This window comes from Bicyclus anynana, chromosome 24 (genome assembly GCF_947172395.1).
Source record: "Bicyclus anynana chromosome 24, ilBicAnyn1.1, whole genome shotgun sequence".
Lineage (NCBI taxonomy): Eukaryota > Metazoa > Arthropoda > Insecta > Lepidoptera > Nymphalidae > Bicyclus > Bicyclus anynana.
In genome coordinates, this window is record NC_069106.1 from 4,305,310 (window position 1) to 4,328,174 (window position 22,865).

General features: G+C 37.8%; 3 protein-coding genes across 3 annotated transcripts; 2 read left to right on the forward strand and 1 right to left on the reverse strand.

The window, feature by feature from the left end:
* Window positions 1–902: 902 nt before the first annotated feature.
* On the reverse strand, window positions 903–2,876 carry LOC128199437 (uncharacterized). The gene has a single exon (XM_052888882.1). The coding sequence runs from the start codon at window positions 2,874–2,876 to the stop codon at window positions 903–905; it is 1,974 nt and encodes a 657-aa protein (XP_052744842.1).
* Window positions 2,877–7,395: 4,519 nt separating this feature from the next.
* Window positions 7,396–15,288, forward strand: LOC112055270 (trypsin CFT-1-like). The gene is made up of 5 exons (XM_052888883.1): window positions 7,396–7,413; window positions 7,628–7,830; window positions 8,916–9,177; window positions 11,868–11,946; window positions 15,080–15,288. The coding sequence occupies exons 1-5, from the start codon at window positions 7,396–7,398 to the stop codon at window positions 15,286–15,288; spliced, it is 771 nt and encodes a 256-aa protein (XP_052744843.1).
* A 1,946-nt stretch (window positions 15,289–17,234) lies between these two features.
* Window positions 17,235–22,580, forward strand: LOC112055271 (trypsin, alkaline C-like). The gene is made up of 5 exons (XM_024095299.2): window positions 17,235–17,283; window positions 19,085–19,253; window positions 20,347–20,608; window positions 21,195–21,276; window positions 22,311–22,580. The coding sequence occupies exons 1-5, from the start codon at window positions 17,235–17,237 to the stop codon at window positions 22,517–22,519; spliced, it is 771 nt and encodes a 256-aa protein (XP_023951067.2). The 3' UTR covers window positions 22,520–22,580.
* Window positions 22,581–22,865: the final 285 nt, after the last annotated feature.

Sequence of the window (22,865 nt, forward strand, 5' to 3'; positions counted from 1 at the left end):
GCTTATAATATTAATAATAATAATAATGATTTTTAATAAAGGTAAAAACACCCAGTATACATATTACATAAAAATTATAATAGTGCAACTTTCTTTCTTTCTTACTTAAAAAGTTTTTTATATAAAATAAAGAAGAAGAAGAAGAAATACTGTTCGATCACTTTACTACAATTTAAACACAACACTCTTTTGAATTCACTTTTATTACTCACTTCACAATATATATATAGAAACTAATATTAAGTATCAACCCCGCGGTGGGCTTATTCGTTCAACTTATATAATATCGAATTGGAACAATGGTAGCGTGAGTTAGACGACTACTAACGCCATCTATCGGCGGTCATGACAACTTTTATCGATTTAAACATTCCGCCCATCAAGGACTTGTCCTTTAAATAAACATACATTAATAAGATGAAACAAACTAAAATTCACCAAATTCAAAGAAAGTGATCTAAATGATTTTGCAAATTAAGGTTAACAATAATTACTTACAAAAAAACAAACACAATAATTCAATACAAGCTTCAGATAAAATTTACTCTAAACAAAGTAAAGCAAATCAATGCAAATAAAGTTAGAACAATAGATGTTAAGCCTTAATGAAATATGTGGGTAACAATGAACAAGTTGAAGTAATATGTTAATCTTGAACTTCTAACAGTATAAATGTAAACACAAATATCAATAATATAAAGTTAGCTACCGCCCACCGTGACAATTGTTAAGATAATTAACCTTAAAGTAAGTTTAAGGTAAGAAACATAGTTTACTGACAGGTCTTTTAAGAAAAATATTTTTACACTACTCTAGTTATGTTGTCCTTGCCAGTATGTTTCTCTACAATTCCTAGGACCCATTAGGCCAGAGGGATGTTATCTTCTTTAACGATTACAACGTCATTCGTCTGTAGTTATTATAGGTTTTATCTTGTGTCTTTCTTCTTTTGATAATTTTGTTAATATTAAAAATCTTTTACACAGTGATAGAATTCTTAGTGCTTTTGATAATGATGAAAATTTAGTCCATGGAAATTTATCTTCTGTTTCTTTTATTGCTACATAAGTCTTCATAGGTTTTTCTTCTTTGTGTGTATTAAATTCTGTTTTGTTACATTCGAGTTCTCTACTATGAAGCCATTGCAGACCTTTCCACCAAAGTTCATGATCTAATAATTCTGATGGCTGCGGGCCTATCGAAGCCCAGTCAGCCGGATTGAAAACTGTCGTTACATGACTCCATCGTTCATAATCAACAATGTTAATAATTTCAGATACTCGATTACTATCAAATGTTGTCCAGCGATTCGGCAAATCTCGTAGCCATGCCAACACCACTGTTGTGTCAGTCCAAGCAAATGAGTTATTTATACTTATGTCTAACACTTGGGATACTTCGTATAATAACTTCGCAGCCAGAACTGCACCGCAAAGTTCTAATCTCGGAATATATACCTCTTTCTCTATTGGTGCAACCTTCGTCTTGGCAGTAACCAAACTCACGTGAACATTACCTTCTGTGTCCGCTGTTCTCAGATAAATAACTGCTGCATAAGCAGACTTAGATGCATCAACATACGCATGTAACTCTCGATGTGAATTATCTGTCAGCTTCATGCATCTAGGAATTTTAACATTTTTGGGGTTGACTGAATCTGTCCTAAAGTTTAACCATTCCGATAAGAGATTTTCAGGTAATGTGTCATCCCAATCTAAATTTGCTTGCCATAACTTTTGTATATAAATTTTGGCCTTGACTATAACAGGTGCGATCCATCCCATTGGATCGTACAATCTAGCTATATCTAAAAGAATTCTTCTCTTAGTGATCTTATCGTTTGTGTTTTGTAAATTTATTCCAAATTCAAATTCATCTGCTGTCCGGTTCCAAGTAATGCCCAAAACCTTTAGTGTATCGTTAGCCTTGATTTTTATTGATTTATCAGAACTAGTTGTTTCTTCGCTCGCGTATTTTAAAAAGTTTTCACTATTACTACTCCATTTCTGAAGTTGAAAGCCTGATCCATGTAGTAGATTATTCATTTCATTATACATCAATTTAAATTCTTTTTCAGTTTTACATGTAGTCATCAGATCGTCTACATAAAAATCTTCTCTTTCAGCAGCCATTTGATATTTATATCTTTCATCTTTAGCTATCTGTTGTAAACACTTTACTGCGAAATAGGATGCAAAAGCAGTTCCAAAAGTCAGGGTGAGTACCTTGTAATGTTGTATTGGCTGATTAGGATCAGGTCTCCAGAGTATACGCTGATATTTTGTGTCATCATCATGTACTCTGACTTGACGATACATTTTAACTATAGCAATTTTTCCACATCGCCATCTCATCAACAAATGTTTCAAGTCTTGTTGCAATTTTCGACCTTCTATTAGACTGTCATTCAATGAGACATTATTCACATCCTTTTGGGTAGCATCAAAAACTATTCTTACTTTTGTCGTGTCCTTGTCTTCCTTGACTACTGCGTGATGTGATAGGTAAACTGTTGTAGAATCTGCTTTTTCTTCATTACTTTCTATTAACTTCATATGATTTAGTGAAAGATATTCTTTCATAACTTTCTGATATTCTTCATAATGTTTAGGATTCTCTAGTAACTTTTTCTCAGTGGAATAAAATCTTTTCGAAGCTAACTCTCTAAACTGTCCTTCTTCACATTCAGGTTTTTCTTTTTTGACCGGCAGTCTCACAACGTACCGCCCATCGTTATCTCTCGTAGCGGTTGATTGAAAGAAATTTTCACATTTGATTTCTTCATTCGTAAGCTTCTTTTGGAAAATGTTATTTGGTTCTGTCTCAAGTTCCCAAAATTGTTTCAATAAATTTTCTTCTCTAATTTTAAGGTGCATGTTAACTACTCTTTTATACTTTGTATTTGTGTCTCTCGAAATTCTTCCTGTTATAATCCATCCAAAGATTGTGTTTTGTGCAATTAAATTATCTTTTGGATGTTTGATCATGCCCTCAATTAATATCTCACTATATGCTTCTGCCCCAAGCAAAATGTCAATTTTATTGGAAGTAGCATAGTCTGGATCAGCAAGAAATCTATCTTCTATTTCTAGGTGATCAGATGATTTAAGATTGCTCGACGGAAGTGACCATGAAAATGATTTCAGCACATATGCATCTACTTGGATTGAATTTGCTGGATTCTGACGTGATTCGACATGTAACGAAACCATGTACTTAATTCTCGTTTCGCCAGGCCCCAAACCTGACACCCAACCATTGACTGGTGAGCGCTTAAGTCCAAGCAGTTGAGTTGTAGCTTCCGTGATGAATGAGGCCTGTGAGCCCTGATCTAACAATGCTCTGATGTGGTGCTCACAGCCGTTTCGATCTCTTGTTTTCAAACGCGCAGTTGCAAGTAGGACTTCGCTAGGTTGATGCTTCTCAGTCGAGAAGCTTGAAATAATTCTCTTTTCGGTTCCCAACGAAGTTGATGGTTGCGTTTGATGGTGGGTTGTATTAGTTTCTTGATTTAAGTTCTCATCAGTACTAAAAGAAACATCAGTCTCTTTGTTGTTGTGTAAGAGTGTGTGATGACGTCTACCACATTTTTGACATGATTTTGATAGTCTACAGTTCTTTACTGAATGAGTCGGCGCAAAGCAATTAAAACACAGTCGCTTAGCCTGTACAAAGTCTTGTCTGTCTTTTGACTGTTGCATTCCAAATTTCTTACATGCATAAAGATAGTGATTCCCTTCACATAATGCACAAATTTGATCCTTAACCGTTTTGGTTTGGTCAAGAACTGAAGTGTGAAAGGATTTAGATTTGGATACTTGATTGCCTTGAATAGAAGGCTTAGCTTTACTGGTATCTATCATTTCTAATGCTCGAAATCTGGTTTCTAGGAATTCGGCAAGCTGATTCCATTTAGGCAGTTCATCAGATGCAAAATTGCTCATTTGGATTTCCCATTGTTTGTGAGATTCGGTATCTAACTTGGAAACCACTAAATATATGAGGATTGCGTCCCAAGAATCAATATCAATGCCTAAATTCTTCAGTTGCTTAAGGCAACTCAATGTTGTGTCAAGAATAAGTTTAATTGCATTAGCCGACTCATGACTCATTTGTTTAATGGAGAATAGTGTCTTCAGTGTGGCGTTACAATTGAATCTTTTATTATCGTATCGCCTTTTCAATAATGTCCACGCTTCCTCGTAGTTTGCATCAGTAATGGTTAAATTTCGTAATAAAACTTCAGGTTCTCCACTTAGACAACTCTTTAAATAATGAAGTTTCTGAACGCTTTGTAACCTTCTGTTAGTGTGAATTAAACTCTCGAATAAATCATGAAAAGATTGCCATTCACAATATTTTCCATTAAATGAGGGTAGTTTGATTAATGGCAAATGTACTTCGTTATGCGTTGGACACGTTCCGACATTAGGCATAGCAACGTTAACATTTTCTATTGTAGACTTAAATTGCTCGAGTTTAGTTTTTAATAATGATTTGTAGGTAGTGTAAAATTCCTCAAATTGTTCGTATAAATCTTCAGTAAAATATGATAATTCCCTTTTGATCTCTTTAGTTGCTTGTGCTACAATTTCTCGATGATCTGATTTAAATTCATTCCATAATGTATCTACAGACTCTAATCTCGATTCTGTATAAGATTTTGTTAACCTCTCTTTAGGTGATTTTTTAAAATTTCTTTCCGATTTTATTAAGTTTTCAAAACGATCTTCTTGAACAAGTATTAATGACTGCATCTTTATTTTCAAATGTTAACACCACTAATTTAAAAACAAAGTTCGTTTATGTAAAGTTCAATAATAAAGAATGTCCAAATAATTTATAGTTCAATGATACAGTTGTCACTAAAATGTCCAGTTAACAAAACTTTAAGTTCAAACACATTTAATTGATTGCTTCTTAATTATTCACAAGTGTAATTATTATATTTGTTCACAAGAGAAATTTTTCTAAGTCCATACACGTATAAAATTTCAAAGTCCTTTTGAAACGAAATTTTTCTAAGTCAATACAGGTATAAATTTTCAAAGTCTTTTTTGGAGCGAAATTTTTCTATGTTAATACCGGTATGAATTTTCTAAGTCTTTTTTACAAACACTCGCGATTGCACTAAGTCTTTTTCACTGATTTTATTTTCTAAGTTCTTTTACTCACAGTTTATCCTTATTCCCGGGTTTCGGCACCATATTGTTCGATCACTTTACTACAATTTAAACACAACACTCTTTTGAATTCACTTTTATTACTCACTTCACAATATATATATAGAAACTAATATTAAGTATCAACCCCGCGGTGGGCTTATTCGTTCAACTTATATAATATCGAATTGGAACAATGGTAGCGTGAGTTAGACGACTACTAACGCCATCTATCGGCGGTCATGACAACTTTTATCGATTTAAACAAATACTTTATTGAACACAAAAATATCAATTATAAATTAAAACAATATAAATTACCACAAGTATAGTAAGATTTTTCAGTGGCTTTCTCCCATTATCCTACTCTCATCTAAGGAAAGAAAGGCATAAAGATAAAATTAAAGGACATCAGTCTTAAAACACTTCATTGCTACAGGAATAATCATAGAAAAGTTTGATAATGTGTAGTATCAAAATCATAAAAGATTATAGCGAGTTAACTGTAAATTAACTCTATTTTGAGTAACTTTAACGGTATACGCAGCACACGCAACGGTAGCTCTCAAAGAGAATATTTTTTTCGTTTTTGCTACATTTTTCATTGATGCTGCGCTCCTATTATTCATAGCATATTAGCCTATAGCCGTCCTCGCTAAATAGAATGAAACTGAACTGAACACATAAATAATATTTCAATTCCAAGCAGTAGTTCCTGCCTTTATTGCGTACAACCAGACAGACAAAAAAACTCTTCAGCTTTATATTGTAATATTAGTTGTACAGATTAAAGACAGGCCAAGACAGAAGTGAAGAAAATTGTTCGTAAATGCTGAATTAGTTGACTGCTGGTTTGCCTTGTTTGCCATTTTGTTAAAGTACTAAACATAACTCTAGGAATAAAATACGTTCGTTGTTATCAATATTTAATGGAAGTTAAAAGGCACTGCTTCAGGTGTTACAGTTTGACCACCTATAGAGAGTTCCGGATGATAAGAAGTATTGTATATTTGAGTAATAAATTATTACTTATCAAAGTCAAGATATACATGTCATGAATAATCCGTGTGGGTTCTAAAACAAACCTTTAAACGTGTGGCAACTCTGTTGTGCAGTACTGTGTGCGTTGCTTTTGACTTGTCCTGGGTTCGATTCCTAGCACTACAACAACATAGGAATTGCAAACTTCTAAGATTTGCAAAGAATGAATCTACTTGAAATAAACGGGCTACAATTTTTAGCAGTTAAAGTGGAGACGGATCAAGACTTGTGCCATCTAAAATTTCCTGCAACATGCCTTTGTCCAGCAGTGTAAAATAATTTGGTGGGATTTTTTTTTAATTACTGTTTGGTCGGGGTGGTCTATTTAAATTGAAGTGAAAAAACCTTGTAGGTTTATGAGAATTACCAACATTAGCAAAGCCACGGTACGTACCTATTTCTGGTATTTCATATATATAGATAATCCCTTAGCTGTACAGCTGTCACCACTTTAATAAGAAGTTTCCAGAACTGTTTTGTCAACATATTCAGTAGATCTGTTGATATTTCTGTCACAGTATATGTTGAATTGTAATGGAGACAAAGTGCAACCTTGCCGAACCCATCTGCTAATAGATTGCTAATTGCCAATTTTCGAGCTTTCTTGCTTTTTGTCTATTTTTATTGCAGCTTCTAGGTTCCAATAGAGGTTGTCGATTATTTAAATGTCCTTGCCATTCAAATTTCTCTTTCTTAGTTCCTAATATAGTAAAAAGGTATACATGTTGAACCCTATCGAAGGCGTTTTCATAGTCTGTGCATTTATATTCTTTTCTTATACTAAAAGCTAAAGGTTAATAAGTATTTATTGTAATAATACTATAAATATAAGTATTTTTAAGTAAGTGTGGATTAGATATACAATAATACTTCAGGGATTACATTATGCTTGAACAGTTGTTTTAAATCGGAGGCAATTAAAGCGCATAGGTGAGGTATCTTATCAGTCTTGATAAAATACCTATTTTTTATATAAATATGTGACAACGCTTATTAAAATATTTACAATAAGGAGGAAAAATGAAGACTTTCTACTTGTTTTTGGGAGTATGCGTTACTACGGCTCTTTGTAAGTTATAAAAGTAGAATCAATAATCATCATTCTTTGCCCCATCAGCAATAAACATCAAAAAATATTATTCATTTTACTCGATTGAAAAGATTCTTTTGCCCATCTCCATCATTAGCCATTATGATATTTTTTGGTATGGTATGTTATGGTCTATCTTATGGTATTTTGTTGAGCTGCTGATATACATTCTTCTTATATATATAGTAGATTTGATAATAATTAATATAGTAACCAACAACCTGCTGAGATTCTTGCCGGCTCTTTTCAGCAGTACCTGCGTTCTGAACTGGTGGTCTACAAATAGTTAAACTTGACAAAACTATTGTAAAATAAATGAATTTGAAATTTAAAGATTGCATTAACTGATTTATTTTTAAATATTATTTCAGCGCTCCCATCGCAAGAAAGGATCGTCGGAGGAACAATAACAAGCATTAACAATTACCCCTTCACTGTTTCGCTACAGTTTTCATGGGATAATGTACGTTTTGGCCACAAATGCGGTGCTACTATCCTGAACAACCGCTCCGCGGTCTCGGCGATCCATTGTTGGGTGTAAGACTTCCATTTTAAGATATATAGTTCTCCATTAGATCAAACTTATATGATCCAGTCATCCAGGACAGATGAGAGTGTCCATTGCTGTCATGTTTTTAATATAATGACCATCGGACGCCCGTCGTCCGGCCTTAGACCTTATAACGGCTTTGCCGCAAAATTCGTAGTAAGCGGGTGTCTAATAACTAGAAATTATATATTTAAGATAATGTGTTGCTCGACCCCTCCACCAAGTGGACTGAAGATATTAAACGGGAACAATGGCAGACGCTGGATACAGGTGGAACCGTGTTGTTTGGAAGTTTTTAAGAGAGGCTATGTCCAGGAGTGGATGTCTTTCGCTTGAACATAATGATGATTATGATGTTAGATTAATGACTGGGCCGAGGATTTAACGTGCGCTCAGAGGTTTGTAACACATTTGTGGATGAAAGAAACCTGAAATTTTCTTAGCCTTACCCAGGATTCGAGGACCTCGATATCTAAAGCCGCAGAGGCCTAAGACGTAAATCTTAATGCGAACTGTTATCAAGCGAGTAGCGTGTAGCCAAGTAAGAAGTTAGCTTGAAGCAGATCGAACCTAAAAAGATAAGGTATGTAGGAGAATTCGACGCGGATGAAGATGCTGGCGTCCGTTAGTTGACAATGTTATTCTGAATGTCCAGCGGAACTATGCCTCCAGTTAACGAATACAGTGCATTGTCGAAGTGTGGCTTGCATGCTCTGTGAATTTTTGCTTTTACATCAGGCGGACCTTCTTATTCCTTCAACTATTACTTATCATCATCACCCTCATATTATCAGCATAATATTCCATTCTCTTCCATTCGCTTTTATCATTCTTCAACTTATCATCTACTCTTTTTACACACATGTCATCTTTCACACACTCCAACCATCTCTCTTTGGGTTTCCTCTCCTGTTGTTTCCTTCCACTTGCAATTTTATAATTCTCCCGGCAGTAAATCTTTCATATCTCCGAATAAAATGTCCATACCAAGCTAACCTTTTACTCTCCTTTAAACTAAGTATTACTATGTTAAAAAAAGTATCTAATTCTAAATTAATATCTCGTTTTACAGGAACAATCCGGTCGCAAACAGATTCCGCATCCGTTCGGGTTCGACGACCAAAAGTAGCGGCGGATGGATGCACAACGTGGCGCAGCTTATCGGCCATCCCCACTTTAACCGGGCAAACCTCGACAATGACATCGGCATTGTCCGAGTCGCTACCCTCTTCCAGATCCATTTACCAACCGTGCGAGCTGCTCGCGTCGCTGGAACTCACCACCACGTTCCAGACAACCATGACGTTGTAGCTCTTGGATGGGGAAACATACATGTAATTTTTTTATTTTATTTATTTAGTACCAACATTCATCACACCCTGAGCCTTCTTATAGAAGAAGTAAGAAGGCTCAGCGGGCGATGAAACGAGCTATGCTCGGAGTATCTCTGCGTGATCGAATCAGAAATGAGGAGATCCGCAGAAGGACCAAAGTCACCGACATAGCTCAACGAGTCGCGAAGCTGAAGTGGCAATGGGCGAGGCACATAGTTCGAAGAGCCGATGGACGTTGGGGTCCCAAGGTGGTGGAATGGCGACCCCGCATTACAAAGCGCAGTGTTGGTTGACCCCCCACCAGGTGGACTGACGACATTAAGCGAGTCGCAGGTATTCGCTGGATGCAGTTGGCTCAGTATCGTGATGTTTGGAAGTCCCTACAAAAGGCCTATGTCCTGCAGTGGACGTCCATCGGCTGACATGATAATGATGATGATTAATCACACACAAAAGTAAAAAGAATAACAACTGACAAGGAAACACTTAGCTCTAACAAGAGATCGTCGGTGACCATGGATGCTGGCGGCTCGAGATCGTTGTGTTTGGAAGTCCATCCAAGAGGTCTCTGTCCAGCTGTGGTCATCCATCGGCTGAATGATAAAGATGATGATAATGACCCTTGGCAGTGGGAGAGGTTGTAAACAAAGAAGTGGATAGGTACAATAAGAAAAGTGGGGATAGTTTTTGACTGTTTCAAAATTATTCGCCTCCTAAAGAGCCCGGCCTCTCTTCATAGAGAAGACGCGAAATCAATTCGGGTTTGCGGGCTTGTGGTGGTTACGATAAATTCATTAACGACCACTTTCAAATGTTAATGATAATAACCGGGACTGGCTTAAAGTTCTCTCTGAAGTGCTCTGAAGTGCTCTTTAAAGTGCTCTGAAGTGCTCCCTGAAGTGAAGTGAAGTGGTATAACACCACTAACATCCCCACCTACGGGCTGAGAGTTTTACTCGTAACTATGTTTTATGGTCATCATCATCTTAGCAGCCGATGGACGTCCACTGCAGGACATAGGCCTTTTGTAGGGACTTCCATACATCACGATTCTACGCCGCCTACATCCAGCGAAGGGTGTAAGGGACAGGATAGTACCAGTCAGATTCCCCAATCGCCAACTACAGCTGCTCGTGGTTACAAGCTGTAGATGGATTTATGAGGCTCTCGCGTATATCCATTCCAACCGGCTAGATTATTAAATGGCGCAGGCCGGTGTCAGCAGCAAAGCCGGTGCGAGAAATTTAGCTCTGACCCACATACCCAGCGTGGTCAGTATCAGGCAAATATTTGTTTATGGATCGAAGAAACAAAACAAAGTCCCTAGTAACTATGTTTAAGTTCGACCAATATTCCTCTTTTCAGTGGGTAGAATCATCTAACAGTTACAATGCAAACATTTTATAAAGGCTGGTTGTTTTATAGTCTATGCTTCTACAATAGCTAAGTACGGTAGTCAATGGAGATCAGACTGGAGGTACGTAGTTATCAACTCAAGCCTGGCTTGTTACCACTCTATTGGAATATGGATTTACAAGACGGAGGTCCTGGGTTCGATACCCGGCTTGACCGATTGGGGCTTTCTTAATTGGTCCAGGTCTGGCTGGTGGGAGGCTTCGGCCGTGGCTAGTTACCATTCTACAGACAAAGACGTACCGCGAAGCAATTTAGCGTTCCAGTACGATATTGTGTAGAAACCGAAAGGGGTGTGGATTTTCATCCTCCTTTTAACAAGTAAGCCTGCTTCCATCTTAGATTGCATCATCACTTACCATCATGTGAGATTGCAGTCATGCGCTAACTTGTAAAAAAAAAAACTCTACCATGTCACCAAGCAATTGGCCATGGCTGCACTGAACAGGGTCCTAACTGAAAATCTGTGCTGCATTCTATTTGATGTGTGGCATTATTTAAAAATAATCTTTCTTCTTCTTCTTTAGAGTTACGGTATGCTGACGCGTTGAAACCGTCAGAATTATAGTAAAACTAGCGGACGCCAGCGACTTCGTCCGCGTGGATTTGAGTTTTTGACAAATCCCGCGGGAACCATGGATTTTTCCGGGATGTGTTAATCCAGAGTAATTAACCAGTAGGTCATATACCAAGGCCATAGCAAATATAGGTACCTACTCGTATCTAGTTGGTCTAGTAACTTGTTTGTCAACCGAGGATTACAAGATTCAGGGTCACTCTAGTAAAAATATTTTTTTAACTTAATTGGAATTTTGAATTGAAGAAAATTGTTTAGCAATTCTTATTATATAAAACCGATATATTTAAGTGATATCTAGATACCTACTTGGTCTCTATGGTTAGGTATATTGGTTACATTTTCATTCCAAATTTCAGCCAAATCGCTTTAGTAGCAGCGTAAAATAGGAACAAATATACTAACACACTTAAACACAAACTTTCGGCTTTATAATATTAGTGTGAAGTGTGATATAGTGCTACTTTCTGCAAATAAGGCCGCTATCATCTTAGACTGACATTAGATAAAATTACAGTCATGGGGTTACTACTGTTCATTGTCGATAACTGTACAACCTTGTCGATGACTGTTAAGGACTTCCATTAAAAAATATTTGACTACTTCATCCTGTCACCGAAGAACATCCACCACCATAAATGAAACAATAAGAAGGGATTAGTTGTCATTGTTGATTTAAAGATCTTTTTTTCTCTTTCAGACAGATGGACCTGGATCAGAACAACTGCGCCGGGTAGTCCTTAGAGCTGTCAATCATACTCAGTGCAGGATGGCCTTTGGTAAGTTACCAATATCTTTGTACATAATATTGGCATAAAGAGTTATTTTATAGGATTCGATATCCTATTTTTTGATGACCTTCAGGGTCAGGCCTCTTTTCTTAGATTTGGTGCTTTTGGATACCCTTTGCCAGAGAATATTAAAGTTTATGATGGAGTTCTTCAACGAATAAATGTAAATTGATCACAATGAAACATCGATTCTATAGTTTGTATAGACACGTTAGATCATATACTTTATGGTAACGTAGAAGGCAAAGATTGTCTAGACGTTTGCAAAATAAATCTAATATATAAAATTCTCGTGTCGCGGTGTTCGAACTTGAACTCCTCCGAAACGGCTCGACCGATTTTGATGAAATTTTTTGTGCATATTCAGTAGGTCTGAGAATCGGCCAACATCTATTTTTCAAACCCCTAAATCATAGGATAGGGTAGTGGTAGGGTAGGGGTATGGTATAGGGATAGGGTAGGGGTAGGGTAGGGGTAGGGTAGGGGTAGGGTAGGGGTAGGGTAGGGGTAGGGTAGGGGTAGGGTAGGGGTAGGGTAGGGGTAGGGTAGGGGTAGGGTAGGGGTAGGGTAGGGGTAGGGTAGGGGTAGGGTAGGGGTAGGGTAGGGGTAGGGTAGGGGTAGGGTAGGGGTAGGGTAGGGGTAGGGTAGGGGTAGGGTAGGGGTAGGGTAGGGGTAGGGTAGGGGTAGGGTAGGGGTAGGGTAGGGGTAGGGTAGGGGTAGGGTAGGGGTAGGGTAGGGGTAGGGTAGGGGTAGGGTAGGGGTAGGGTAGGGGTAGGGTAGGGTAGGGTAGGGGTAGGGTAGGGGTAGGGTAGGGGTAGGGTAGGGGTAGGGTAGGGGTAGGGGTAGGGTAGGGGTAGGGTAGGGGTAGGGTAGGGGTAGGGTAGGGGTAGGGTAGGGGTAGGGTAGGGGTAGGGTAGGGGTAGGGTAGGGGTAGGGTAGGGGTAGGGTAGGGGTAGGGTAGGGGTAGGGTAGGGGTAGGGTAGGGGTAGGGTAGGGGTAGGGTAGGGGTAGGGTAGGGGTAGGGTAGGGGTAGGGTAGGGGTAGGGTAGGGGTATGGTAGGGGTAGGGTAGGGGTAGGGTAGGGGTAGGGTAGGGGTAGGGTAGGGGTAGGGTAGGGGTAGGGTAGGGTAGGGTAGGGGTAGGGTAGGGGTAGGGTAGGGGTAGGGTAGGGGTAGGGTAGGGGTAGGGTAGGGGTAGGGTAGGGGTAGGGTAGGGGTAGGGTAGGGGTAGGGTAGGGGTAGGGTAGGGGTAGGGTAGGGGTAGGGTAGGCGTAGGGTAGGGGTAGGGTAGGGGTAGGGTAGGCGTAGGGTAGGCGTAGGGTAGGCGTAGGGTAGGCGTAGGGTAGGCGTAGGGTAGGCGTAGGGTAGGCGTAGGGTAGGGCGTAGGGTAGGGTAGGGTAGGGGTAGGGTAGGGGTAGGGTAGGGGTAGTGTAGGGGTAGGGTAGGGGTAGGTGTAGGGGTAGGGTAGGGTAGGGTAGGGGTAGGGTAGGGTAGGGTAGGGGTAGGGTAGGGTAGGGTAGGGGTAGGGTAGGGGTAGGGTAGGGGTAGGGTAGGGTAGGGTAGGGGTAGGGTAGGGGTAGGGTAGGGGTAGGGTAGGGGTAGGGTAGGGGTAGGGTAGGGGTAGGGTTGGGGTAGGGTAGGGGGTAGGGTAGGGTAGTAGGGTAGGTAGGGTAGGGGTAGGGTAGGGGTAGGGTAGGGGTAGGGTAGGGGTAGGGTAGGGTAGGGTAGGGTAGGGTAGGGGTAGGGTAGGGGTAGGTAGGGTAGGGTAGGGGTAGGGTAGGGTAGGGTAGGGGTAGGGCTAGGGTAGGGGTAGGGTAGGGGTAGGGTAGGGGTAGGGTAGGGGTAGGGTAGGGGTAGGGTAGGGTAGGGTAGGGGTAGGGTAGGGGTAGGGTAGGGGTAGGGTAGGGGTAGGGTAGGGGTAGGGTAGGGTAGTGGTAGGGTAGGTTTATGGTATAGGGATAGGGTAGGGGTAGGGTAGTGGTAGGGTAGTTGTAGGGTAGGGTAGGGTAGGGGTAGAGTAGAGGTAGGGTAGGGGTAGGGTAGGGGTAGGGTAGGAGTATGGTAGTGTAAGGTAGGGATAGGGAAGAAGTGCAAATAAATAAATTAATAAGTCAAAGCGAAGCTTGAGCGAGTCCGCTAGTATAATTATAAAATTTCAAAATCTATTAAAAATCTTTTATCGTAATTAGATGATAATTCATACAGTTTTAGCTTCCTTACATTTAACGTCACATTTTTCAATAATAGTACGATCGACGACGTCATTAATTCGTGCCATTTTGTATGGGAAGTGTTTGTATCCGTGGCAGTGCCGCAAATTTGACCCTTTAAATCCCTGTAGCTCCGAAAGTAATGAACGGAGAACGGAGATACTTTTACAAAATTGCTTTACAATCATACTCCTAATTTATATATGTTACCGTTAAATTGTAAAATGCGTTAGTTTACTAACTGTGTGTTGTGAACTAAAAATAGTGATTGCAATTTAACGTGTTATTTTTCGGTATAATCTATCGGAAGTGAAACCGTTAAATTGCAATCTTAAAACGTCAACTGTCCGAACTTGCCCCTGATTAGTCGACCTTACAGCAGACCATTCTGTGTCCATAGAGGTAGGAATAAAACACATAAGTCAGACAAATAAAATATTTCAAGAATGTTCTAGTCATGTTCTAACCTAACCTAACCTAACTTAACTTTAGATATGACTAAATTATACTTATAATTAACAATAACAACATTTTACTAATGGAACAACAGTGTTTAAAATTAAGTGTTGAAAAAAATAGGATGTAAATAATAAAATATGATAGCACTGGCCGCTCCTCTGATTTTCTTCCTTTTTCGTCTTTCATTGATATGTCCATTGTATTTTTTTACTATTTTTATAATATTTTTGTAACTCTGTGGTAAATTTAACAGTTTTACTTCCGATAGATAACACCAAAAAATAACACGTTAAATTACAATCAGTATTTTCAGTTCACAATATGACGGTAGATTATAATCAACGAGTAAGATTATAAACTAACGTATTTTACAATCTAACGGTGACATATACAATTTAAAAAACTTCATCATCCCTATTGGTCTGAGCTTACACCAGATTGTACCTGTTACAGGAGGTCTCACTGCCAATATGCTGTGTGCCAACTGGATCGATGCAAGCAGGAGCATCTGCTTCGGTGACTCTGGCACCGGTCTGCTTCATAACAACGTGCTCGTAGGAGTAGCCAGCTTCATCGGCTGGGACGGCTGCGGCTCCATTCGTTGGCCTTCTGTGTTTGTCAGAGTCTCTAGATACGAGACTTGGATTCGTACAAATTCTTAGGAAACCGACCATTTTAAGCCCCGATCGTGACAGAAAATAAACGGCAATTATTTTTTTTAATACTAAATCAAATAAATAAATAAATTAAACAAATAAAAAAAACCCGACTGCATAAAGTATAAAAAAACTGAAAAGAAAAAAAACAAGCTCAGTCAAAAAGTGTAGAAAGCAATTAGATAGAAAGCAATAATTGGGCACTCAGATGTCCCGCAGCGGGAGGGTTGATATATTTTATAAATTTTTAATAGTGCTTTGTATTTTATATTTATATTGACATTGTTAAAAATTAAAAAAAAAGAACTAATAAATAAATGAGAGGAAAAAATTAAAATCAATAAAAACATTTAGAATTCACAGTTGTTAAATACCAAAAAATTTTTTTTGGTGAAATTGTGCATTTTGTAAGAATATACCTTGGTTATGCAGCTGTCAATCAAACTGAAACATGTATTATATTATTTAAATTTGTACAGTGTAACAGTTCGTACATCAAATTATGTGTCTTATAAAATATTGTTTTTGAAAATTTTGTAATTATTGTATTTTAGAATCGATCTACGAGTATAAATGCGTTTGTGACAAGCAGACAGTAGATGCTGTAACTTTGATGTATCACTGAATTGAATTTATTTTATATTTTTATGTATTTTTTTGATTTTTAACAATGTTCATAAAATACAAAATGATTTAATCATCATCATCATCATCACCACCACCACTATCAGCATCATCATCATCATCATCATCATCATCATCATCACCACCACCATAATCATCATCATCATCATCATCATCATCATCATCATCATCACCACCACCATAATCATCATCATCATATCAGCCGATTAACGTCGTTTTTAAATAATAATATATATTTTTTTAAACTGTAGCAATTTAGGTCTTTGTTTCACTAAATACACATATTTTTATTTTTTTAATTCTGAAAATTTAGACGAAACCGCATCATTTTGTAATAAGTCTATATATATATAATACAGCATTTGATATTTAAATAGGTACACTTTCGTGTCTTAAAATAGACGCAACACGCATCAGGTCTTTACGTTAATGAAAAAGATTACACTTACTTACTTTATGTTTAGTATTATTTGGACGCAATTAGGATTGGCTCTTCACATTTATAAACACACAGCAACCTTCTCGAAATACTCTCTACTATTTAACACCGAGCGCATGTCAGGAAAAGGGTTGGTGTGACCTAAATATGAGCCTATCTCCTTTTACACGAAAATACGCCTGTGTTTTATTAACAGACGATGGGAATGTTCATTGCAAGTCATTCTATGACTAAAAGTTAAAAATTTTAAAATTTTGGATTAGGCCACTATAATTCTAAAGGTGTAGTGGTATTTAATCCACACTTATCTGTATAGATATAGGTATACTCGTACAAAATAATAAAATATTTGTACTCTCCAAAGCAGACATGTGACTTAATGGATAGGGTAGGGTAGGGATAGAGTAGCAGTGTAGGGTAGGGTAGGGTAGGGTAGGGTAGGAAAGGGTAGGGCTAGGGTAGGGTAGGGTAGGGTAGGGATAGGAATAGGGTAGGGTACGGAAAGGGTAGGGGTAGTTGAAACTTTATATCGACTTTCACGCGGACGAAGTCGCGGGCGTCCGCTAGTTAAAGAATACAATGTTAAACCCAATCGAAGGCATTTTCATTCACCGTAGGTATATTGAAGTTTATAAGTAATAATAATATAAGAATGGAATACATATAGGTACTTTATTTCTATACTTTCTGCTAACCCCTGTCATATAGTGATATGACAGGGGTTAGCAGTTAGATAATGCGAGTTAATTCTAAATCGAAGGCAATAAAAGTGCATCAGTGAGGTATTTTATCAATTATGATAAAATACTTAATATCAATATATAAATGACTAGTTTCATCATTATAATATTTATAGCAAAGTAGAAAAATGAAGACTATCTACTTGTTTTTGGGAATATTCGTGTCTTTGGCATTTTGTAAGTTATGATTGATTTATCATTGATCTATTAGATATTATGTTTGTTTTACACTGGGTTTTTACCTTTAAATAAACTATTATTATTATTATTATTATTTAATTTCGATAAATAAATAAATAAAATAAGTAGAAAGCTAACTACTGTATATTTTTTTTAATTTTAGATTTGGTAGTTTCGGAGAAAAGGGGGTCGGAATGGTCTATTTTCTTGAATATCTTGAAAACTATTTATTTCAAAATTACAAAAAATATGTATTTATGATCCTCTTATCAAGTTCGTTTGTTTGATGAAAAAGTTTTTTTTTTAGATGTCATCTAGCCGAAGACATCTTGTCAGAAGTCCTTTATATATTTAAAAATTTTATATTTCTGACGTTTTCCAGAAATTTTCAAGTTTAAATCTAACTTTTGTATTTTTTTCAAAATTTTAGGTTTGGTAGTTTCGGAGAAAAGAGCTCCCTCTTTTCACCGAAATTACCAAGCCTCAAATTGGTCATTTTCTTGAATATCTTGAAAACTTATTATTTTTTTTAAATTACAAAAAAAAATATATTTACGATTCTCTTTTTTTTTGGATGCAAACAATGCAGTTAAAAAATTATTGTTTTTTAAATTTTCATCTTGCCCCCCAGAAGTGACCTCCATATTCAAAAATTTCAGAGTTTCAAAATATTTCGGAAATCTTCAAGTAACAAGCTAATTTCTGTATTTTTTTTCAATTTTTAGATATAGTAGTTTCGTAGAAACGGGCATGGTCAATTGTTGTCTATTTGTTTAATTAACTTGAAAGATATTTTTTTTTAATTCCAAAAAATATATTATTTAAATCCTTTTAAATCATATTTTTAAAGGTCTTAACCTTTCATTTGATGTATCACACGATGACGTTCGTAAAAGTTTTTTTTTTTCAACTTTCCATCTTACCCCCCATATTCAAATTTTATCTATTCACGATACATGCCTGTATTTGGTTCACAAGAATTGATGTGTACCAAATTTCAATTGGATTGGTCCAGTACATTAGGAGAAAACAGACAGACCTTAAAATGTGCGCGAGTAAGACTATAAGGGTTCCGTTTTTGTACTACGTACGTTCGGAACCGTAAAAGTTAGCGTTTTCTGATTATTATTCTAATTCGTTAATAAATGATTTGCAATACTGATTATTGTATTTCATACAATAATATTTTATACTAGAGATGAGGCTCTAGCGCTTCATTTAGTCGCTTATTAAACAACGGACATTTAAACAAATCGTCTCCAATAAGATAAGATAAATATACTTTATTTGCACACCACAAAGACAAAAACAAGTGAAATAAAAACCAAATTAGGAAGAGATCAGCATACAAAAGGCGGCCTTATCGCTAAGTAGCGATTTCTTCCAGGCAACCTTCGGTTTAGGAAAACTTAAGGACATCAGCAGGTGGCGTAAAACAAAAATAACCATAGTATTAGTAATACACATACATACAAATAATTTACATCCTAATACATAAACAATATTACACAAATACCTACAATAATGAGTAAAATACATATCAAAATATACTAATATTGAAAAGAAATAATATATACAGATCGTCTTTACTGCACCAGATAATGAGACTTTACGGCATTTTTAAAAATGTCCAGTGTCTTTGATTGCCGTACAATGTCGAGCTGTGTGTTCTGGAAGTGTGTAAAAACTATATATACATAAATTTATAATGGAATTAAAGACAAAATTGTGCATGTGTGCGCTCAGTGGTGTAGCTAGCTACCTATCTAGGTATGTCATTGATTTTATACTTTTGCAGCGGCCCCATCGGGTCAAGAGAGAATAGTTGGAGGATCAATAACCACCATCAACAATTACCCGTTCGCCGTCTCTCTACAGCTCACGAGGAATAATGTAAACTTTAACCATCAATGTGGTGGTACCATCCTGAACAACCGCTCCATGGTCTCGGCGGCACATTGCTGGGTGTAAGCAAACCTACGATATATTTATTATTATAAGTTTTAGAGGTTTAAAAAGTTATGATTTCTTCATCATATTCGGCCCACGAGTTTCCTCTCAGAACGAGACGGGTTAAGCTAATAGACCACCACCATCACAATGACCCCATGAATGAATTGGCGGACTTCACACACGCAGAGAATTGATATAATTGGGGTATCAATGACCTATGATTACATATGTATATGTCAGAGGATTAGATAATAACTAATTTGATAGCGATATCTGTTAGAAACGTCAAAGTACGTGTCGTTTATTTGTCAGTTGTTTATCTGTGGACATCTGTCAGTTCACGATCTTGGAGCGAGGACGCGGTATTAACTTTCAAGTTTATTCAGTTGGACGTGGTTGAACGCTTGAGTTGGATCAAGTGAGTTTGTGAATTGAGTAAGTAAGTCAATTGTCGACGGCCATTGCATTGTTAGTTACTTGGCTGGTATGTAATACGAGCGGGGAAGGAGAGCGTTTACTAGTTTTTAAAGGATCCTTTAACCCTACTACTAGCGGTCACCAGTCCGTGATCCGCTCGTGGCTGCCCGGCGACCATGTGATAGGTAATCTATCTATATAATCTAAGTTTCCATCTGATAATATCAGCGATATCCTTGATCAATAGTGTAGGGTAGAACTTTAGTAACAAGTTAAGTGATCATTCCATTGATAGTGTTACTTTGTGTATCTGCCATCCTTGACACGTAAAGCGTAGAATCTGCTCGAGGTGTTTCCTCTACCATAAGTATCAGGAAAAATAGTAAACCATGAGTAATTGTGTAAGCAATTAGTGAGGTTATGCGAACTGAACCTAAGGCAGTGCCGATGACCAATGTCAGGTCAGCGATTTTGCCCGTAATATTTTCAATGAGGAAACAGTTCCGCCGATATATATAAATTACAAAGTATATAAATTGACTATCTATTACTGAGTTAAAGTGCTATACTATATCTGGCATTCGCCTTTCAAGTTCCTCAAAATTAGTAAATATGCCAATAGGCCCTCTGTCCTTCAAATATTACTGTACAAAAATGTATTAAACTCTGATATGTCATCTTCTTTTATAGGAATAACCCTGTCGCAAGTAGATACCGTTGCCGAGCGGGTTCCACGACTAAAAGTAGTGGCGGTTGGTCTCACAACGTGGCGCAACTTTTCGGACATCCCCATTACAGCCCGAGGAACCATGACAACGACATCGGGGTAGTCCGAGTCGCTACTGCCTTCCAGCTCGGTGCAGCCACCGTGCGAGCTGGCAACATCGCTAGATCCAATCACAATGTTCCAGAGAACCGTGACGTTATTGCTATTGGATGGGGATTCATAAGTGTAATTTTCAAACTTTATTTAACCTTAATAACCCAGAGCCATTTTTAATCGACATCAAAAAAGATATTTCTAAAAGTGGGTCAAATTAAGATTCCAAGATATTCTTACATACCTACAAAGTTACAAGTGAAGCTAATTTATGCGTGTTAAAATAACTAAATGAATTCATATATGAAAAATGTACAGAGAAATGAATTTTGAATAACAAGTAGCGAAGAAGCGTATAATTTTTTTAAATAAAAATACCGAACGCAACATTTCCATTTTGTCTATGGCTGACTAAAATGCTTGATTTAGTCTTCCCAATTTTTTATTTTCGGTGGTTGGAAGCGCCTAAAAACTCCTGTCGTGACTAAAGTCCACTAAGCAAAAACGAACCACAAAGCGACTTGGCGATCCGGTATGACGGTGCGTAGAAACCGTCAGTCAGTATGGACAAATAAATTTTTGATTTTTCAAGTATAGCTTTCATCTTCGACTGCATCGTCAACTAATTTGTCATTAAATACAATTAACAAAAAATACTTTCCTCCCTATCATTGACGTAAAGTATTGTTGAACTTTTTAAAGATATTTTCTCTTTCAGACAAATGGACCTTTATCAGAACAACTGCGCCACGTCGTTCTCAGGACGGTCAATCAAGCCAGGTGCAATCGTGACTTTGGTGGTAAAATTACAATATTCTTTAGTAATATCTTAGCAATAGCAGTTATTTAAGAGGATTATTCATCATCATATCAGCTGATGGACAGGACAGGAGATGGGAGATGGACTTTTGTCGTCATCAACCCATATTCGGCTCACTGCTGAGCTCGAGTCTCCTCTCAGAATGAGAGGGGTTAGGCCAATAGTCCACCACGCTGGCCCAATGCGGATTGGCAGACTTCAGACAGATAACACACGCAGAGAATTAAGATAATTCTCTGGTATGCAGGTTTCCTCACGATGTTTTCCTTCACCGATTGAGACACGTGATATTTAATTTCTTGAAATGCACACAACTGAAAAGTTGGAGGTGCATGCCCCGGACCGGATTCGAACCCACACCCTCCGGAATCGGAGGCAGAGGTCATATCCACTGGGCTATCACGGCTCTGTTGTCAGTCCACCTGGTGGGGGGTCGACTAACACTGTAGTGCTTTTATTCATTATCTTAACATAAGAATATTTTTGATGAATATAGGGCCTGGCTACTTTCTTCAGATTTGGCGCTTAGACCCATCACTGACTTAACGATGGCAGGCTTAAGGATATAAAAATATTTGTGCTTTGACCTTGTAAAATTAAGAGCCAGACCACCTTTGTAACCTGCTACCTCCTTTTTTGTGCTTTCTTGATAGCCTCCGTGGTATGCGCGGTGGTTTTACAAGATTTAGGACCTGGGTTCGATCCTGAATCGGTCCAGGTCTGGCTAGTGGGAGGCTTTAGCCGTGGCTAGTTACCACCCTACCGTCAAAGACGTATCGCCAAGCGATTTAGCGTTCCGGTACGAGTCGTGTAGAAACCGAAATGGGTGTGGATTTACATCCTAAAGCGGGCTAACAAGTTACCATCAGGTGAGATTGCAGTCAAGAACTAACTAACAAAACCGATCATTCGAAACTTCATAGTTTACTTAACTTTCTTATAGACTTCAGATTTTATAACTTGACAAAGGTATAAAATCTGAATCTCTTGGACAAGATTTTATCTATTTTACAGGAAGCATCACTGCCAACATGCTGTGCGCTAACTGGCACGATGGAAGGAGAAGCATCTGCTTCGGTGATTCTGGCACTGGTCTGATTATGAACAACGTGGTCATAGGCATTTCCAGCTTTATCGGCTGGGACGGCTGTGGCTCTACTCGTTTTCCTGCAGTTTTTGCCAGGATTTCTAGATACGAGGCTTGGATTCGAAACCACGCTTAACATTTGTGATAGTAAACTACTATCACAATTTTTTCAGTTAATAAACAAAATTTAAAAGTAACAGCCGATATGATATTTTGCCCCAAATGATACTTCCACATTACCGGGCTACGATATACGCCGTGGTACAGTGGTAATTCAGACAACCTAACCGTACGTATTGTTTCAATACATAAAATTGATATCTTGAGCCTGTCATTTCAAAACAACAGTGTTTTTTTATTAACAGATAACAAAACACAACAAACAAGCGTAATTGATTTTTGTCTGTCTGTTTGTCCAGGCTAATCTTTGGAACGACTGAGCTAATTTTAATGGGTATTTCATTAAACGTTGTAGGAGATTA